Source organism: Perna viridis, chromosome 11 (genome assembly GCF_037379345.1).
Source record: "Perna viridis isolate PV_CMFRI_1.1 ecotype Kerala chromosome 11, ASM3737934v1, whole genome shotgun sequence".
Lineage (NCBI taxonomy): Eukaryota > Metazoa > Mollusca > Bivalvia > Mytilida > Mytilidae > Perna > Perna viridis.
In genome coordinates this window covers 29,644,301-29,664,031 of record NC_142455.1, presented here as the reverse complement: position 1 = coordinate 29,664,031, position 19,731 = coordinate 29,644,301, and the positions used below count along the sequence as shown (strand labels likewise).

General features: G+C 32.7%; 1 protein-coding gene across 2 annotated transcripts in view; it reads right to left on the bottom strand.

The window, feature by feature from the left end:
* LOC148603654 (uncharacterized) overlaps nucleotides 1–19,296 on the bottom strand; it is a 29,185-nt gene extending 9,889 nt beyond the window's left edge. The window contains exons 1-2 of one of the 2 annotated variants that reach the window (XM_088552581.1): nucleotides 19,165–19,296; nucleotides 17,889–18,579 (exon numbers count right to left, since the gene is read on the bottom strand). In XM_088552581.1, coding sequence (XP_088408707.1) covers nucleotides 17,889–17,949 — 61 coding nt within the window. In that variant the 5' untranslated portion in view covers nucleotides 17,950–18,579; nucleotides 19,165–19,296. Of the gene's footprint in view, nucleotides 1–4,353; nucleotides 4,447–17,888; nucleotides 18,580–19,164 lie in introns of those variants that run through there. The other variant, XM_088552582.1, reaches the window with a different exon arrangement.
* Nucleotides 19,297–19,731: the final 435 nt, after the last annotated feature.

Here is a 19,731-nt window from a genome sequence, read left to right as displayed (position 1 = left end):
GAAAGAGAGATGCAACCACTGCAGCGAGAGATAGACAAAGATGGAGAGGACTTGTTAGCATCTCGATTCTCTTAACGGGGCGACGGAATTACGTCAAGTTATACTCATTTTATAGATAATACACATACTAAATGTAGCAGTTTCGAAACACTTATTGTACATGTAGGCGATATAGTCATGGAATCCTGTAACAGGTTTGTTGTTTTAAGATATGCAAGAGAATTCAATCAAATGAATTACCTGACATTCATGTTACCACCTGTTGTAAGGATGAATGATAGGATTTCCATCAAAAGTGAAACTCTCAGAAGAATTTTAAAGTGCCAATCGAAAATAGTATCAAGTTTTTTTTTCTGTATTAAAATTTCTAATACATGTACTTTTGCATGCTATTCTTTGATTATAATCAAAACTATGTCTGTTATATTTATCTTCCGGAAAATAATTCTGATTTTTTTTCAATTTTTCTTCATAACTGCTTCATATTCCCCCCTCTATATCTATTGGAGAAATAGGTAAAACGTTAAGTTGGAATGTTGGATTAACTTCACTAACATAACTTCCAAATCTAGGAGTTTCTCGAGTTTTAATCTTTTGATATAATTACAGTTGTTATATCCTCTTTATCCTCTCTAATGTTCTAGTCATTCATGTCACTTCAAGAACTTTAAGGGTCAGCTTGGAAAATATTTTTGAGGTGAAATGCAAAAATTAAACTGTTCTCTTCTAGAACTTTCAAGAACTAAACCAGGGCATACTCTGCCTGTCTAAAACTGGATTAGAACAGTCAGTAACTTAATCTAATTGAAATGTTCCATTCAGTAACTGAATAGATCCATAGATAGGTATAATTTAAGTTTTAGTCTCTAAGAATCAGGCAGTGGGTGTACACCTTATGACAAAACCATTTTGATAGTGTAACTTCACTACTTGCACCGTCTGAACAAAGAAAGAAGCACACGATTTCCATATCTTTTCGGTAAATTGAGTTATAATTTCATTAAAATGAACTGAAAATGAACATTAAAAGAATTTTTTTCTTACATTCTATTGAAAACAAACTGAACAAATGCAGTGATAGTGACAGTTTCAAAATTGAGATCATCCTTGAGTAAAATTACATTGTCAGATCAGTGGGTTTTTGACATGCATGTTTCTAATTTTCTCTATTTTGCCTGATTCTTACTGAGACTTACACTTATATTAGATTGTCAGTAACTGTTCTAGTGTACAACTGATAGAAGTTAAAATGTCAGTTTGTTTTGAAAGTGATGATGATCTATGGAAGAAGTGTCAGAAACTATGCGAGAAGAATAGTCCAAGAACAGTTCTAATGACAGATCAGACATAAACGTTTTCAGAGAATTTTTTTCTTAGAACAGTTATTGAATTTCCCAAGAAATAGAATAGTATGAATCTTCTAACAAATGATGTAATTATGATTTGAAAAACAACTTGCTTTATCTAATCTGAGATTACTATAGCAATAATTACATACAGGAAAATAGATTTTATTTCCTTTCAGATAAGAACTTGAACTACTAAAAATAAATTTAAAAAACACAATAAAAACGTGCAAGCATATTACATTTTGCAAGTATATTTTATGAAAAACCCAACGTGGAATTGACAGAATTTAAATTTAATATTCTAAAGGTTTCCTCTAAGTTTGATCTTTATTTCTGATCTTAAAGTTTCATAGCACAATGAAGGTCTTCAAAACTTAAGAGGAAACATTTTCGTGTTTTCTTCTGTATTTTCATACTAAATGTCTTACAATACACGTTTTAATCATGATTGAGAACAAAAACTGTAAAAGGTCATTTTGAATAAATTGGGTAAAATGAGCACAATTTGTAGCTTAGAAATCCCCATTCTATAAATGTCTTGATCGACACCCCCCTCCCCGCAATTTTATAAGCTTCTGATTCCATCCTGCACTGACTTTTCTAGGCGGACATCAATTAAACAAAAGATTCACAGCTTCACATCTTTTATCACCTTATCTCTCTTCAAAACTGTTATTTAAAATGATATGCAAATAATCGACAGGGTGGGTGATTAATTCATTAAAATCTGACAAGCTATCAGTCCTTATCTCAAGGCTTTGATGTAGTTTCTTCGTTGATAAACATTGGCAGGTACTAATCGTAAAAAAGTTTTAAATCAACGTTAATTAGTTCCAAAATGAGGCCTTCGTCTTTTTGCCACCTACATTTTCAGTTTTAAGATATCAAATTTTATTCAATGTTCATATGGTACATTTCCTATATTTCATACTTGTGTACAATATGTATGTTGGTATCTTTTTAAGGACGACCTAATTACGTTCAAAATTTGTTTCATATTAAAATAGCAGTTCAAGAGATATTTCGAAAAGAGGGGCTAGACCTGGGCCTTTTTTTCCTACAGGAAATACTACGTGAAAAGAATATACAACACATTTACTTAAGTGTTAAAAGTGTAATGCTGAATAAAACTATTTATTGAACAATTACAATGTATATAGATTTTTAGTATATTGTAACATTAAAAATTAACATTTAAAAAATCTATTTCAGAAGTTGCCCCTAAAGATCCGCCTATGAACTAGGTCAAAGAGACATTGGTCGTGGTTCTTCGAGTGCTTGTTTTGGAATAATATACACAGATATGTTTCTACTGACGAAAAGTGTTTTGGGAAGTAAAACTTTTTGTAATCTTGTAACACTTAATGATAAATAGTGGGAGTTGTATTACGGAAATACAAAAGGACATTTTAAATATGTCAAAATGTACGGGAAATACCCATTCCATCCGCTGTTGCCAAGTCAAAATATATTTCAAGTAAGCCAAGAACCGAAGAAAAGCTTAAGTAGTAGTCTTTGTAAGAATCATGCAAAATCTGTAAAATGTTATATACCTTAAAAAAGGCTACAGATTTTTATTTTTGATATTAAGTTGATTTATGGGTCTATATTATGAAATGTGTAAATATTTTTTCGAATCTGCCTGCTCTTAGGAGATAATCAACATTGAAAATCTAATAGATTCTATTGTATTTGAGCGTCATTTACAGAGTTATCTCCCTTAATTTTGAAATCTACCGTGTATTCTATGTAATTTTTTATCTCATAAGAACACGGTGTATATGAAAAACCGACTGTTAATTTCTGTTTAGTATGACATTTCAAACAAAATATCAAAAATAAAAATATGTAGGTTTTCACCAATGAATCACCTTATGCATGATTCTTAGCCCGAGTACTACTTAAGTTTTACGGATATTTGCTACAATGCTTTCCTTTAGAGACTAGTAATGTTAATAAGGGACTGAAACACTAAATCCTATAGTCTATAGATCCTATAGTCATATACTAGAGAAAGCCTCTTTCCAAAGCGATAACATCGGGTAGAGATGAACGTTTTACTAATACGCGGAAGGAGCTAGGCAAATGTAAAAAATGAGACCAAGTCTAACAGTTGGATTTTGCCCTAATCTGGAAGCTCCGTGCTGTGTCAAGAGCTCACCTTTCAGGTCCATTTTCTTCATACAATCGAGCCTTCTATATTTTGTGCGCGCAATATAATAACAAGTACTTTGTGTTCACAATGTAACTATTTTGAGCGCATAATATAACTACTCTTAGTGTACAATATCTATTTTGTGCAAACAAAACATTTTTTTTTCTTTTTATGTCTCTGTCATGGCTCCGTATTCTGTAACTCGTTTCATATTAAAGCCACCTTTTTGTCACGAAGATTTGTGCTTTTTAACATTTTTAATGTAGCGGACCATTGTAGTTTGAATTGATCACCACAATAGAAAAAAAACGGATGTGGTGAAACTCGATAAATACACAAACGTATAACCCCCCCCCCCCAAAAAAAAAAAAAAAAACAAAAACAAAAACAAAAAAAAACAAAACAAAAAACAAAACAAAAATATTAAATACATTCAGAGATCACCGAAAGGTCTTCAACAAGTGTAACAAATCTTTGTAAGGCCCCGACAACAATAGTAATTTAACAAAAAAAAAACAAAACAAAAACAAATACAACAAAACACAAAAAAAAACAAACAAAAGTGAAACTAGGAGAACGAATGTTCACAATTCAATGGCAATAACTCCTATAAACACATGGACATCTTCGAACATATACATGTTTATTTAAATTTGAAGGAATCATATATTAAATTTTGTAATTAATTGAAATATCCAAGCATTTGGAGGAGAATAACTGCTACAGCAAATCAAACAAAAAATGCCGTAGAGCGTTTTCGAAGATAATCTTAATTGCAGCAATATAATTGTACGTTATGATGTAACGAGAAGAAAATCCTTAAAGTTAACCATTAAACTTATACTTTACCTAGAAAAATCATATCCCCCTCAATGAAAATTTGGAGCTGTTAACAGGATAAGGCAATGTAGTGTACCAACATATTCACCTATTTCGTTAAATTTAGAACTATCAGGATAAAAATAAAATCAAAATCGTTCTTATCTATAGGGACATCAAATGTCCAACTCAAAACACACCCTGTGGTATACATTACACTTAGATCGACGTAGAGAATTTTTAAGATTCTATAACATATGAGAATTGATACAGATTTTTAAAATGCTTCCTACAAATGGTCTCAAAATAAAAATTTAAAGGACACTGAACTTACTAAAAATACACGAAAGAACTTGTATCAGGTTAACACGTACCAATTTGATTCAGTTAAGCTTTGTGCGACTTCTAAACCAAGCATCAGAGTATTCTGAAAGTATTATTCTCCATGTGGTAGCAGTTTCTGTGATTTTCGTGAGTTTGACAAGCAACAAAATTTGGTTCCGAGCGAAATGGAATTTTCCTGTCATAAGTATGAAGAAAACGACAAATCAACGATTTAAAGAATCTATGAACTGGCGTTTTCCCTAAACCTCGAAAATAGGTACCCACAAATAAAAGTACTTGCACACAATACTTGATTGAATTGCCCACTTTAAAGCTGCAAAATATACTCTTTATAGCTATGTATACGTAAGAGATATTGCGCATGTACTTGTAAACATACTCTATGAATTTCCATAGAAAATGTAAATGTTATAAGGTTTCAAAAATGTTTCGTTCTCAGAACCCCCGTGTTACATGCTAAAACAGTGGAATTAGTGCTTAAATCACCTGTAATGATCAGAAGTGATTAAGAATATTTTGCCTACATTTTGTAATGACTGTCTGGCTTTCTAATCAAATCACCTCTTCAAAGGTTTTACGTATAAATGGAGGAAAGATGTGAACATAAATGTAGTTAGAGCGTTTCTATTGAATTTTTATTCTGTGACTAAACAGTATTGGTTAAGGGTTCCAATTTACATAAGTGGAAATCTTCAGAATTCACGATAACACGAGATGACAAACTTTCAAGTAACACTGACAAAGAAGCATGACAAAGGCGTGGAATCAAAGGACCATGACAAAGGCGAGGATTCAAAGAGCCATGACAAAGACAGGGAATCAAAGGGCCATGCCAAAGGCAGGGAAACAAAGGACCATGATAAAGGCAAGGATTAAAAGGGCCATGACAAAGACAGGGAATCAAAGGGCAATGATAAAAGGGCCATGATAAAGGCACGGAGTCAAAGGACAATGACAAAAGCAGGAAATCAAAGGGTCATGATAAAGGCAGGGAGTCAAAGGGCCATGACAAATGCAGGGAGTCAACGGGCCATGATAAAGGCGGAAAATCATAAGATAATAACAAGGATAATGACAAAAGCAATAAATCCTGGTCCATTTAATTCATTAGACAATTACTTTGAAAGAAAAAGTCCATTTTTGTATTTGTTTGTTTCTAGACTCCACCTTTTTCAATCACTATACTGTTAAATTTGAGTAAATCTAATAAATATTGATGTTACGTGTAATTTGCATGTATATCTACTAGTTATGAGTATGTCATCTTATCTGTACATTGTTATAAAGTATCGTTATCTAAAGCATGAAAATGAAAGAGTGTTTTTGGAATGTATAACAAATGGTTCATGATTATTTAATGTTTGGATTGGCTGCTTCCTAAAGATAACTCTTCGTTTTTATACATGTGCAACAACTTTAAAAACGCAATAGATACAACCGTCTGTGTAAAACTGGGCGTAAAAAGCTGGCACATCATACAAATTACCGACAAAAACATCATGTAATCTGAAAATAATAAATGTTCCCACTTAAAATTGTAATCATGCTTAATATCAAAGGATGCGATTTATCTTTATATACCTATACCTGCAAATTTTAGATATTTATAAAAACATAACCTCTTTCAGTGTAGATACGGAACTGCAGTCTCTCCGTCTTGTATAAACAGTTTTGCTTTGAACGGTAACATACAATTAGATTTGATATCAGTTCTAACGGACCTCTGACTTTACAAGTATATAGTGAACAACTCTGTAGGTCGAGTTTATATCAACCGGAACAACAAACTGAAATTACCGTTAGTTCAAAAAAAAATGACAAAACAAAGAATTTAATATCATCAACAATTAAATTCATAACAAATTCAAATTGCAAATTATTCCCCCTCCCAAAGCAAATCTGGATTTTGCTGTATCGGATTATGACTAAATAGTATGATTATATACTGTAGTACTTAATAGTTCCTGGTGTTACTACTTCATACTTAATTATGTTGTGAGGTGTAAAAATCCTTCGTTATACACACGTCGCAGGGTATAGGGACAGGATAGAGATTTTTCTTCCATTCTAAGCCGGAGATTCAAAATGCACATGACTTTTGTAACCACTGGACGGTGGTTAAATTTCGACAAAAGTTTACCCACCATTTTACATTTCCAAGTTTTCTACAGATTTCATGGGAGAAACGAATTCTCCTCCAATGCTCTCGGTAATTACAAGATTTCTCCATTCTCGATACCTATATTTTAGATAGATTTAACCCACGAGCTTGTAATCCCCTGGAGACTGAGGGAGAATATATATTTCTCTTACATTTTAGTGAAGTACATTGACTGTCATTTACTGACAAAATAAACTTTTAATGCTGTAATTTGAGTGAATCATCACTTGAATAAATGACTAAACAATATTTTTTTTCAAAGTTTTAAAGTTCATATATAATACAACATATATATATAACAAGGTTTATAATTATGTAATAACTCTATTGGCTTTGAGCTCAGTGGTTAATAGTTAATCATAGAACGTATCTAAATACTAAAACAAAACTTTGCATGAAGCAGAGACGATCTACATACACAATGTAGCGAACCGAATACAGATAGATTGCACATAAAAACTTGAGATAAGGGAAAGACGTCACGCAAAAAAACTATTTACAACACTAGCATTATACACCCCTACAATAAAACGGGAGTGATATCAGGTAGTTCAGAAGGGTAAGCTTGCCCTGCTCCGACAGTGGCACCCGCCACATTGCAAGTGAGTATAATCCGGTAATAATCTAGCAACAATATTGCAGTTCCGAGATACATGTCACCAAAACTGGCGAAATCTTTTGTGACGTAAACGTAGAATCGAGATGCTCATAAATGTTCTTCATTATGCGTCTAACAGTCTAAGTCTAAAAGAAACAATTGCGTTAATCAGCTTTGATTTTTAATAATTTAACTTTAACTTAGCAGGAATCTAGAGAGGAGCACCTAGTTAGTGTTTCCATGATACTAAAGGCAATTTCTATTCATGTGAAGTAAAACTTTGCTGCTTTGACCCTCGACATTTTTATTTTTTTTTAGAATACTTATTGATATTCAGTTTGGTGATGATATACTGATAGTAATCGTAAAAATCTTCACGTAGCATAAAAAATATATAATTTCATATGTAATGTATAAGTAAATTATATTACTGCCTGAATCATAGAAACCATTAGTCTAGCTCAAATGGAAATCGGAGAGCGGATCTTGAAATTTATTTAAAAAATGGGATTCTAAAATTTGTACAACCGGGTAGCTATTATTTGCTCATTTTTGCCAAAAACAAAAACAAAAACAAACTAACAAACAGAATATGCAACCATTATAATGAGCTGGCATTTGATTTATTTAAATTTTCCGAATGTAGGTGTCAATTAAGATTGTATTTTTCACCCTTTGAGTATTTACAGATAAACGATGAATGCTCTCTATTTCAAATAATCATAATTACACTGAATAAAACTTTATCACATTTTCTAGAAAACATTTATCACCGTTGTTTATTTATTTATTTATTTTTATCGAACATAAAATTTGTCTCTGTTATTTTACAGATAAATCGTTAAGCATCGAGATTATACATAGATGCAAAATGCACTTAATTAGTCCTATAAAATGAAGACGTTGGTATGTGACGTCTCAAGACTTTCTAAACAACCGAATGACATCCTCCCAAGGCAGGGTTTTGAGTTCACCTTCGCTCCTTTGAATGATGACAACTACAGAATCTACAAACATAGCAGATATGAACTAAAATAAAAAGTACTTCTTTTTAAGGAATGTTTATAATTTTTTAACAGGTTATATATATACACGAAATAACCCGGATTTGTGGGAGTTTAGTGTAAACTGGCCTAAACAAGGCTATTGAGTATAACTTGTTCAAAAATGAGAAACATTCCTTGTAAATTAATTTTTAATGCGTAACAGACCAATCAAATATAAAGAATACACCTGTAATAAAAATGTAATTTCTTTTGGGATTATTGAGTCGTGGAGTGCAGACCAATCGAACGTCATAGTACCAAGCCAGGATCTATACACAACATAACCTGGTTTGTTCAAAAGGAACAAACCAATTGGGAAGCTTGTTACAAATCGAATGAATTCCTTTTAAAGCCATACCGTGATTATCTCTTTTTAAACGTACATACATGCATGCTTGTTCGTAAGACAAATTTATTCAATTTCTTCTGGTGTAGATCAATGGCATGAGTGCTTTGTTCTTATATTTTTTTTCGTTTTTTCGATTCCAGTTTATATCTGTTTTCAAACTGTACTACTATCTGACAAATTGCAGGATGTTCGTGTCATGTATTAAGTAGGTAATTGTAAAGTCTTGGGAGATAACGACATTATGTTGACAAAAACAGCTCATTTAAGGACTACTTGAACTAGATTTTAGCTGTTGAAAGTACAACAATTCCAGCAGTAAATGTTCCGTCAATTTTGATTGGCTGAAACAAACCGCTTCAAATTAAAAAAAATGTTTAAAAAAGTGTTGAATTTTATGGAATAAAAAGTTGTTAATGAGAATTTCGTTAATGTATGAACTCACCAGCTCCCTCACAAACTTGAAGCTCTTTATCTTTGTTTGTTAGTGAGTTGGGCACGATCATACACCGATAAAATCATCGAAAACAGCTTAAAAACAGATCACACCTTTAAATATATAACACACGAAAGAACGTCGATCTTTATACATTTGTTACAAAAAGCCAGTCTGGCACTAAAAATAATAATTTTACATCGGCTTGCAAGTATAAGTATTTGAAAAGTTTGAATACATATTTTATTCCCACGACACATTATCCGATCAGAAAATAAACTACATGTACAGAGGAAGAACGACAATTAATTGACCTTCGAGCTTTGAAATTGTAGGTCAAGTGGGGCTACTCGCTTCCCACTCGGCATCCTTAAGTATTCCACTACTGGAATATACGCAGTAATTGATATTCGATGCTATTATTTGATATGAAGGTGCTTATAGGAAAAAATACATGTTTCCGCATTTGTCTCGCAGTAATTTATTTTATTTCTTGGCATTAAAGTACAAATCTAATTCGTTCGGTGCGAAATTGAGGGTATTAGCTACATCGTTAGAATATTATGGAGGTTGGTTAGGCTGGGGCTTAGACCGATACTTAAAGATAAAAGTTGTGAATAATTCTTAGCGGTCAGTTCGCCCTGTTATAAAAAAAAATAAACTGAAAAGAAAACGTTAGGCCAAAAATTTACAAATATTCCTCAAATCAAATAATCTGTAACTTTTTTTTAACAATTTGATTCCCGTTCAAAGCCCTATTCCCAAAGTACGAAAACCAAATCATCCTTATTTACACCATCTTCACCTCCTCATGCACCGTTGAATTGGAAGTTTACCACATATTAATTAGCTTCATTAATATATGCCTACATAATTAGAAAAGTGGTAATTTGGAACACATACAAAAATAAATAAGATTCGATTTAGAAGGTACCAAAGGATGGCGTTCAAAGTAATATCACATTAAGAACCATCGCAGATTCTGCAACCTCCTATTTATCCAGTGTGAAAAAATACCTTCAATGTTTTTGATGTCTAAAAGCAAAACTGTTAACCTATTAGTAATAATTGGCAGTCATGACACCGACACTTGCTGTACTTAAATTAGCATAGTTGAATTTGCTTAGTTATCGCTAGAAATAAATTATCTAAGTTATTGTTTAAATATTAGAAGGGGATGTAAACTAAAGGCTCCGAGGACCTCGAATCACTCACCTGGTTCAATATTTGATCTTCAAGGGCAAACACTCCAACAAGAAGTCGTCTGACAACTTTGATCCATGAAGACGTTTGTAGGCCTTATCATAAGGATCATTTCGTCAATTGAAAGTTTTTTTCTTATCTATTATACTTTTCAAGATATTGACCGAAAACTGCAAAAACCACATTTTTGGCCTTTCAAGGACAATTACACTAACTAGCAGTCATTCCCCAATTTTGACCTATAGGAATTTTTTTTAGGTCTTAATATAAACGTAATTTCACCAAAGAAAGTTTTTTTTATCTATTATAGTTTTCAAGATACTGACCGAAAACTGCAAAAAAACATCATTTTTCGCTTTTCAAGGGCAATAACTCTGACGAGGAGACCAAGTAGTTTGAAACTTTGGCCTATTTAGAGCTCTTTAAGCTGAAAATAGCAAGAATGGCCATGTTTAAAGCTTGACCTACATAATCGACAGATACCATACATTACGTAAGTATGCTGGTGACTAAATAAGGTAATAATACACTGAGTAGTTTCAGAGGCGAAGATTTTTTTTTAAAGATAAGCTAACGACGACAGACGACGGAATTTCGTGATGGCAATAGCTCTCTTGGCCTTAGTACAGGTGACCTAAAAGATAACGACTTTTCCTTTAAATAAGACATTCGATCTCAGGTTGCAAGTACTTTGACAACTGCTGTATAGCTTTCAGCGCGTGCAGCACAAACGGGTATTGACCACCATTACAGGTTAAAAGAATTCGAGGAAAGCCGAGAATAATCTACCGTAATAAAGACAGAAATCAAAACAACTGCAAAACGACAAAACGAGACAGTCAATCTGATATGTGGATACTATACAGAATGAACAGAATAGGGTCAGTAGTATTGGAAGGAATTGTATTCTTTACTGTAATATGGGACGTTCATTTCAGTCGATTTTGTACCTCATTTGGGTAAAGGGCAATATAAACATAACAGCGAATTAGAAAATAAATTGTTTTTCCTCTTTCTATAAATCTCATTATATGTATTCAAGTCTTTCACATTTACATAGCGGAGAGATATGTGCCTCGTAGTGATTCCGGAAGCGGTTAGTAGGTTTGTGGAGGAGTTTGTCTCTTTTCAGTTTAAATTATGGTCTGTTTAAATTAATTGGTTGACAGAATGTATAATAGTTCAATCTAGAATCATTAAGACAATTATATTTTCATGTAAATATGAAGCCTGAGACTAAACCATGGAAAACCCATGAAATGTATACACACTTGAATAAATGGAAAGAAAAAGGTCTGGTAAGTCTTAAGAGTGTCTGGCGCTAAAACCCTATCTAAAACCCAATCGCATCTTTTCCAATCAAAATATAAATCTATTAAATCTATAATTGCATAAAATATCAAAACCTTTCTTCTCTATGATGCAACAATTGTGCCTGGTCACATTGGCGGCGACATTAGACACTTAGAGTGAATAAAGAGACACTATCGATGGCTTGTCCTTCGATTAAGTGTTATGACTAACTCCTGCCTGTGATTTCTGAAGTAACCAATGCATCAATTTGTGCAGACCCTTGAGAGGTCACCAGATTTAATGAGAACCTGCAAAGCAATCAGGAAAAGGGAGTTCTGTGATGATTTTACAAGTATGTAGACAACGTAAAATGTTTCAGCTCAAATTTAATTTTCCTACGTAATCGGTTTCATTTGAATTTGGACTTCGACCCCCGACGTTTTAACTTTACTAGCAGATTATTTGTAATCATTTTTAACATAAGAAAGTGCAATAATGCATAGTCTAGGTTATCAGTACAACTTATTTTTTTACCACGAAGCATTTTTCTTAATTTACATGCGTCAAATCAATGCAAATCCGGCATGAATGGTAATGCATTTTTGTTTCGAATTCTCCGTACGTAATACAATCTAAATATCAAACTGGGCAAAAGAACTTATTGTAGTTTTAATGGTTTTCTCATTTCACAAACTTTTTACTTCCACTTTATGTTGTCCTTCTAAATCGACAGTTTATGATCACACTTATATAGAGGAATAACCAACGCAAGAGGCACATGCAATGCACGTGGTGCCTACACTCAAAACGTAGAATTAGAAATTGTTTTATGATGATACCGAACAAGCAGCATAAATGTGCAAGTCAATGCGTTTTATAGAGGAACTATCAATTCAAGTAGATGGTATGAGGGCATGCCCACTGACTACATCTTTCACACGGATTCTAACTATTTAAAAAGTGGTCTTAGCTCGGCATAAATCTGAATTCGTCGTTTTTACAATGATGGCCAAGGAATGTAAACAGTAAAGTCAGATTATATATCATTAGGTATATTTTTCCAACACAGGTCAAACATTCATAAACAAAGACCAGTGTCTATAAACACATTTTCCAAGTTATATTTTTTCATATATTTTAGCAAACTAACCAAACCGCATACTACACTTCAATTACAAACATAGTGCAAAGTCAATATGCATGTGATGTCAAAAGTCTTTAAAAAGAGAACCTTCACAATTTCATATAAAATAACAATTGAAATCTGTCTCGAGCATCGTCCCCTGGTACCACTTGTACTTTAGAAACAAATTAGTGTATTGATTTTGAGGCAAATATTGGGTGAGTGCGTGAGGTTCCGGGCCAATTGGGCAGTCTTTTCCAGGATTTATTCCTTGTTCCTTAGCAAATCTGGACTTACAATCATTACAAATTTCGTGACTTGTAGTTTGTGTTGCAATAAGTTATGTGTATTTTGTATGAATCATATGCTTGTACTGTATACCATGCATCATATGGACCCTTTAATTTGGAAATAAAAATCATCAACTTTCTATAAGTACATCTATCACTGACTTTATCACCAGACAATCGTAAAATACTGCTTTGTATAACTATCGTTCGTTGAATGTGCTCAGAGTATTGACGCAATGATAATAAAATGGTAATAGGTTTTTGTTTTCATTTCATTTTTTCGTGCCAAAAATGTGGGAACATGCTGAGTGTTTTTGAATGAAAAACGTGCTTTTCAATATAATTTCACTACACAGGAACACGGTATTATTGCTTAACTTATTATACATGTATTAAGCATCGAAATATGGTTCAATAGGACTTATACAAAATGAGGCCTTAGTTTGAGAAGAAATGGATTTCGTTTACGTACGAGTGGTTTGTGATAATAGTATTCGTAGCGCTGATTCGCGCACAGGGGCTTGTTCCTACCATCAAATAGGCATCGCGATATATATATGGGGTTGTATATTTGACGGCGAGACCCTGTGATTCGGGTAAACATGCAACTGGTTGCAGTAAATTGCACTTTGTTGAAAAATAGTATATGTAGACTTTGAACTATACTGCCAACTGTAATAACAAATACGTTAAAAAAATCACGTGGAAAAGCATTAAGTACGATGGTTTCTATTTATACATGTGGACGTACGATTTTTCAGGATATGCCATTTCCGTTAAAAAACAATCCCCTCTAAAGACCTATAACCGCTTCCTATTTCATACGTAGAATTCCGCAAGCTTATATTAATTGCAGAATGACTTGCAAAGCTAAATTTTTGTGACTATGTTATTTCAAGATAATAAATATTCCTGGCCCATTCTTGGAACACCCGATATAACTATGATTTGTTCCAACCCAAACTCGATACGATAAGTGCCTTACATGTATTATATTATATTTTATATTAAGCTACTCGATATATGTTCCTAGAAAGCGGAGAACTCTTACCGTACTGATGCATCTGATTCATGATCTAAACATTGGTTAAATCCGGGTTCCTTGATTACTTGTTTTCTGTCGCGGCCTGCTTTTAGTATTATTTTAGCTCCAAAATTTTTTTTTATTGTTTCTTTCTTTCCAGTTGTTTAATCTTTTGTTTTTGTTTGTTCCTTTTTTTCTTCTTTAATCGCCTTTAATGTGGTTAGCCTCGGTTTAAATTCTTTCGTCCTTCTACCACTGGTACAAAACACTCTCAAGAATGGTATACTTAGAAATAGCGGAATTTGGATATGCTTTAGAATATGCGATAGGTTACACCTGTGGTTGCGGGTAAGGCTACAGGTGTTACCAGGTTTTAAAAAGGGTGAACTCGTATCTGATATTGATGAAATATATGCATTTATACAACATTTTATCAAAATACTGTCAAGTAATTTGTTCAACTGATTCTTTGATATAAGTTCGGTTTACTAATATTTGTGCATACATCAATTTTTGTATATTGCAGGTGTTGGTTTGCTTAAACTAGTTTTTAAGTATATAAACAAACGGCAGATATTTATGATAACACTGGTACGTCAAGTAAAACAAGAATTTATAATAATATAGAACTTTTAATGTTGCGTCTTCTGGGTTTGTTACGTGTGTCTGTCTGTCATGCCTCCGAATTAGGCTTGTGATGGAAGTCTTTTTTATTACAATTATAATAACATACTTATCAATAATATACTTATCAATTTTGCTTCGTAACTAAATGTTTGTTAATAAAATGTACCATGATTCTCAATAAATCTACTGCATTTCATGTACATTGGCCCCCAAATTTTAGTTTGAGGTCTAAAAAGACAACTGTGTTGTTTTACTTCAAGAAAAGGTGAGAACATTTTGCATTATTCGATTCTAAAAGTCTACACCGTGTTTTCTTATGTGCTTGGGAAAATTTCAATAGAAATAGAATATTTGATATCTTAATATCCTATGGGTCATTACTGATTACAGGATACAGTCTCTGTCTGTGTGAGGTGAGAGTCAGTCATAAATCTTCATGAATTAGACAGATCAGTATCAATGTCTGATAACAATTAACTATGCTCACATCCTTATCGTTTCCTATGGTAGAGTTATCGTTCTTGATAAAGATAAATGTTACTAAGGCAGCTGACCACAATAGCAAGACACCATCTGGAGATAAAAACTGTCTTGTACGGGCTCCAGACGGAATAAGCAGATTTAGATTGAAACTTGATATGTTGGAATAAATCATACATCTATCGGAATCAAATTTGACATTACAGTTCAACGCTTCAATTAGGGACAACCTGATCGGGCTAATTATCAATCATTTGTCTTAACGAAAGAATGCCTATTAGCTAAACGATGAGATATTTTTATTAAAAATAGTTGTAAACCGGTGAAGATCCCCAACCCGTAGATCTGATACGAATTAAAATAATGAACTTTGCTACTTCTGCTTCTTAATTACATATAACATCTTCTTAGATATCGACGAGAGATGGCAAATCATCGACAACAGTGTTAAACTGACAATGTATTTCTCGGATGAGTAAGCCCAGTGCTTCGTTCAATGGTTACACATTCTCATTATATCCAAATCTGGGACCAAAATGTACTGAGTTAATTTTGCGGCTAGTTTTAATCACCAGCCTATGTTAAATCTTACGTCAAATACATGTATATATGTGTATTCTTCATTCATTCCTCGACTATTCCAGACCAAACTGCATGTTTCGTGCGCAAAATCATACTGTCATTCTTATTTACAAGCTAAAACAAATGTACGACATTCGCCTCTCCATAAAGATTTCGTGGAATGTACAGTACATACTTGCCTCATCTATGAGTCATTTTGATCGATACAATGTGAATGAAATATTTGTGATTCATGATTGTTTAGACATGAAGTAGTACTACTCATTTAGATGTATTGATCAGGTGACGACTTCATACGTTATTTATACAATATAATAATAAACTTCTTAATTTAAATATAGTCAAACCTTATACTGAGCCTCAATTAGACTGAAGGGTTTGTTTGGTAACGGCGTTTGTTCGGTTTACACAGTTTTAAAAATATCAATCTTTCTAAATATCAGACACAGGGGGCGGGGGGGGGGGTTCATGTATGTCAAAAAACCCACAGAATTCAGTTTTATTTCTTGTTCTGAAACAGTGATTGATCACATAACCAGTCTTGGTTTTTCATTTGGTTGTTGCGCTTTTGAGATAAAATTATATAGATTGTACATGAAATTGGCATTTTGAAGAGTTATTGTTCTTGATTTGGTTTGAATTGGATTATTTTATTGGGAGATGAATGTATGATTTCTTAAAAGTGCAGATCAAAATGCAGAAATGGTTATAGTTATGTGAAAGTATAGCATATGTAGACTGAAAAAGCATCGTTTGTTTGGTGGGTTTTTCTTCACCATGAATTACATTACTTCTGGCAGTGTCTGAATTTTACGTGAACTGGTACTTAAAATCATCTATAAGGCTTAGTTCGATTTAGTATGGGTTTAAATAAATTATATCATATTTAAGGTTTCTTAGCTTATAGACAGTTTTCATTTTTTTCTAATAATATACATCTAAAGTTAAAGCTTTAGACTGCTTTGATAATTTAAATAAAAGTAAAATGACTACTTTCTATAAAATAATGTTCAATGTAATCGCGAGTTTCCTTTTGATTGAAGGAATTTAGAATTACAATTGGTTATATAGAAAGCATTTTATCAACCAACTTCGCAGTAATCATTTACGATTCAGAAGAACGAAGGTATACTCATTATATTTGGCCAAAACAAGCTTTAGTAATTTTCGCTTTTTTATAGTTAACATCAAGTGACGAAGTTGCGAAGAGCATTCAATATTGTTCTTGATAAGGGAAAAATAATAATAGTCGTGTTTCCTGCTATCAGCAAGCAAAAATATTGTATAGGTAGGTAGAGAAATTATTTTACAACATTTTACAGTGAATAAACCATCAGGACTTTAACAGTGCTTGAGCCAAAATGGCTATAATATGTTCAGGGTAGGAACAGTAAAAAGGGTAGGTAGGGTAGCAGGAAGCACATACATTAGTATTTTACTTGCCTAAGTATAAATATTTATATTATGTCTTATTTATTAATGGTCTATCAAAAATAATATTCATATATATATTTTTATATAAAATAAAACTCATATTGAAAAAAAAATGAATACTTAGAAATGAATATTTTCACTAAGGCAAAAAACAACAATCTACTAGTTAATAACATTATTTTAAAAAATGGCAGGTGAAAAATTAGGGTTCGAATGAATAAGCTCGGACTAGGCGTTCCACATAACCTGCCCAATACTGCAATATATTGGACATTTAATTTCTTGATAATATGTTAGATTTTTTTACAGATTACCGTCCCAAACACCTAACCACCACAACCACCTTGGCCTTGGACAGATACATGTATTACCTAGCTGTACCGTTAACAAATTAACATCCAGGCAAATTGCTCAAAATCTCTAAAATTACCAAAGGAATTCGGTTAAAGAGAGTTTAAAACTAAAATGATCTAAGTAGAATAAATGTTAGAGGAAAATTTTGGTTTACTTCTTTTTCTTTCCAACGAAACATAAATAAAAACAATACCTGAATAAATGTCAAGTAAATATTACTTACCTAATTCATTTATCCTTGTTAAGAAATAATATATCACTAATGTTTTTGCTGAGTGTAACATTTTCACGCGCTGTGGTAAATATGCAGACTGTATATTAATGACGTTAACAGCAGACGATAAACTGAAACCACGTGAGAAATGAATGAATCACATGATCAATATTTCCTATAAAGTAATTAATTCCTGAGACATATCTAAGTTTTCTCCTTGATGGTCACTTCGCAGAAATTTCATCCTGTTATATGAAATTTTTGTGGCGACTTCCTCCAAAGAAAACTTCCGCACTCTAAAGATAAGATCAGAATCAAGAATCGCTACTGATTTGAATGTTTGTTGAAGGAAATTGACATCGACAGTGCAGGAGCGAGTTATGATAATGGTATTAATGATCACAACTGTTACAGTACCCTTCAGAAAATGTTGAAACTCCAATTACTTATGGTCGGTCTGTCTGCTACGTGGTCTGCTGTCGTGTGGTCACTGACGATGGACTACCCTGATTCCAATGTTGAACTATACTGAGAATGACCTTTTTCAAACCTTCATTTACAAAGTTCATTAAATCATTTCTTTCGATTAGTACCGGCAGTTGAATGCTGTTGATTAAGGTGTAAGAAACTACTAGCCTTAGTTCTTATACATGTTTCCGCCAGAAGCTATTGAATATTCGACACCAGAACAATGCCATATCTAAAAATAAGCATAAAAATATTTTTTTAAAAAGTAAGGAATTTTATAAAGAGAATAAAGTTTGTTCGACCGTTTTTTTAAGTGTCTTCATGCATGCAGGTAGCCTTGATATTTTGACATTTATATACTTTTTATATTTTCTGTCAATTTTCAATGCAATAGTCTGAATTCAATATGATTTATGTCATGTTACATTATTATGCGAAGAGTCATACTAATTGCTCCTTTTGGCAAATTGCAAAATACTAATGTTAGATTTGTCTTTTCTGAAACAAAGTTCGTGTTTCTTTACTGCAGTCCGAAACGACAAGTCTTGAAAAACTGTAACACACAAATTAAAGAACTCCTATTTACTTTTGCACACACAAAAGTTCTACCTCGTGTATATGTCGCCGGAAATTATGCTCACCATTAGATTATGTTGGGCAAGGCGAAAATAAGTATAATTGCCAGTTGTCAGATATTTAATTCTGCAATATAGGACACGAATTATAAATGGAATGAAAACAATGAATAATATATGAAATATTCCGCCGTTAAATTCACATATCAATTATTTTACAAAGATTATTACAATTGACTAACCTGCAATAAAGGATGTCGATAAGACAATCAACTCTGATGAAAGTCGAAGTGCAGAATGACAATTTAATAAAAGAAAAGTAAAGTCCGTGCAGCGGGAACCTGTTAGCGGAGAGCGGTCCAGGCAACCGTCACATGATGATTACAATAACAATGATTATGCTTATGAGATGAAGATGGAATGTATAGAAATATACTCAAAAGTAAATAAGATAATAAACGACAGTATATTTAGGTATTAAATAAATGTATAACAACCTAAATATAACAACCAAAAATATACCAAAATATATATAAATATTTATACTGTGACATACATATGAATAAAATGATATAACTCAGGAAATAAAAAAAAAAAACACTTGTACTCCGCGTTTAGAGATACCAATTGACATTTATAAATATTGTGGGTTTATTTAAGAGGGAGACTCAGTATAGACCGAAGTGGTTTCCACAAAAAAAGATTTAGATTTGCCTAGTCATTGGTTTTATTAAATATAGCGTTCTGAGCCTTATATCCGTATCTAAAAGGATGTATAATATATGTGGTATTTTTCTCCAGGGCTGGCT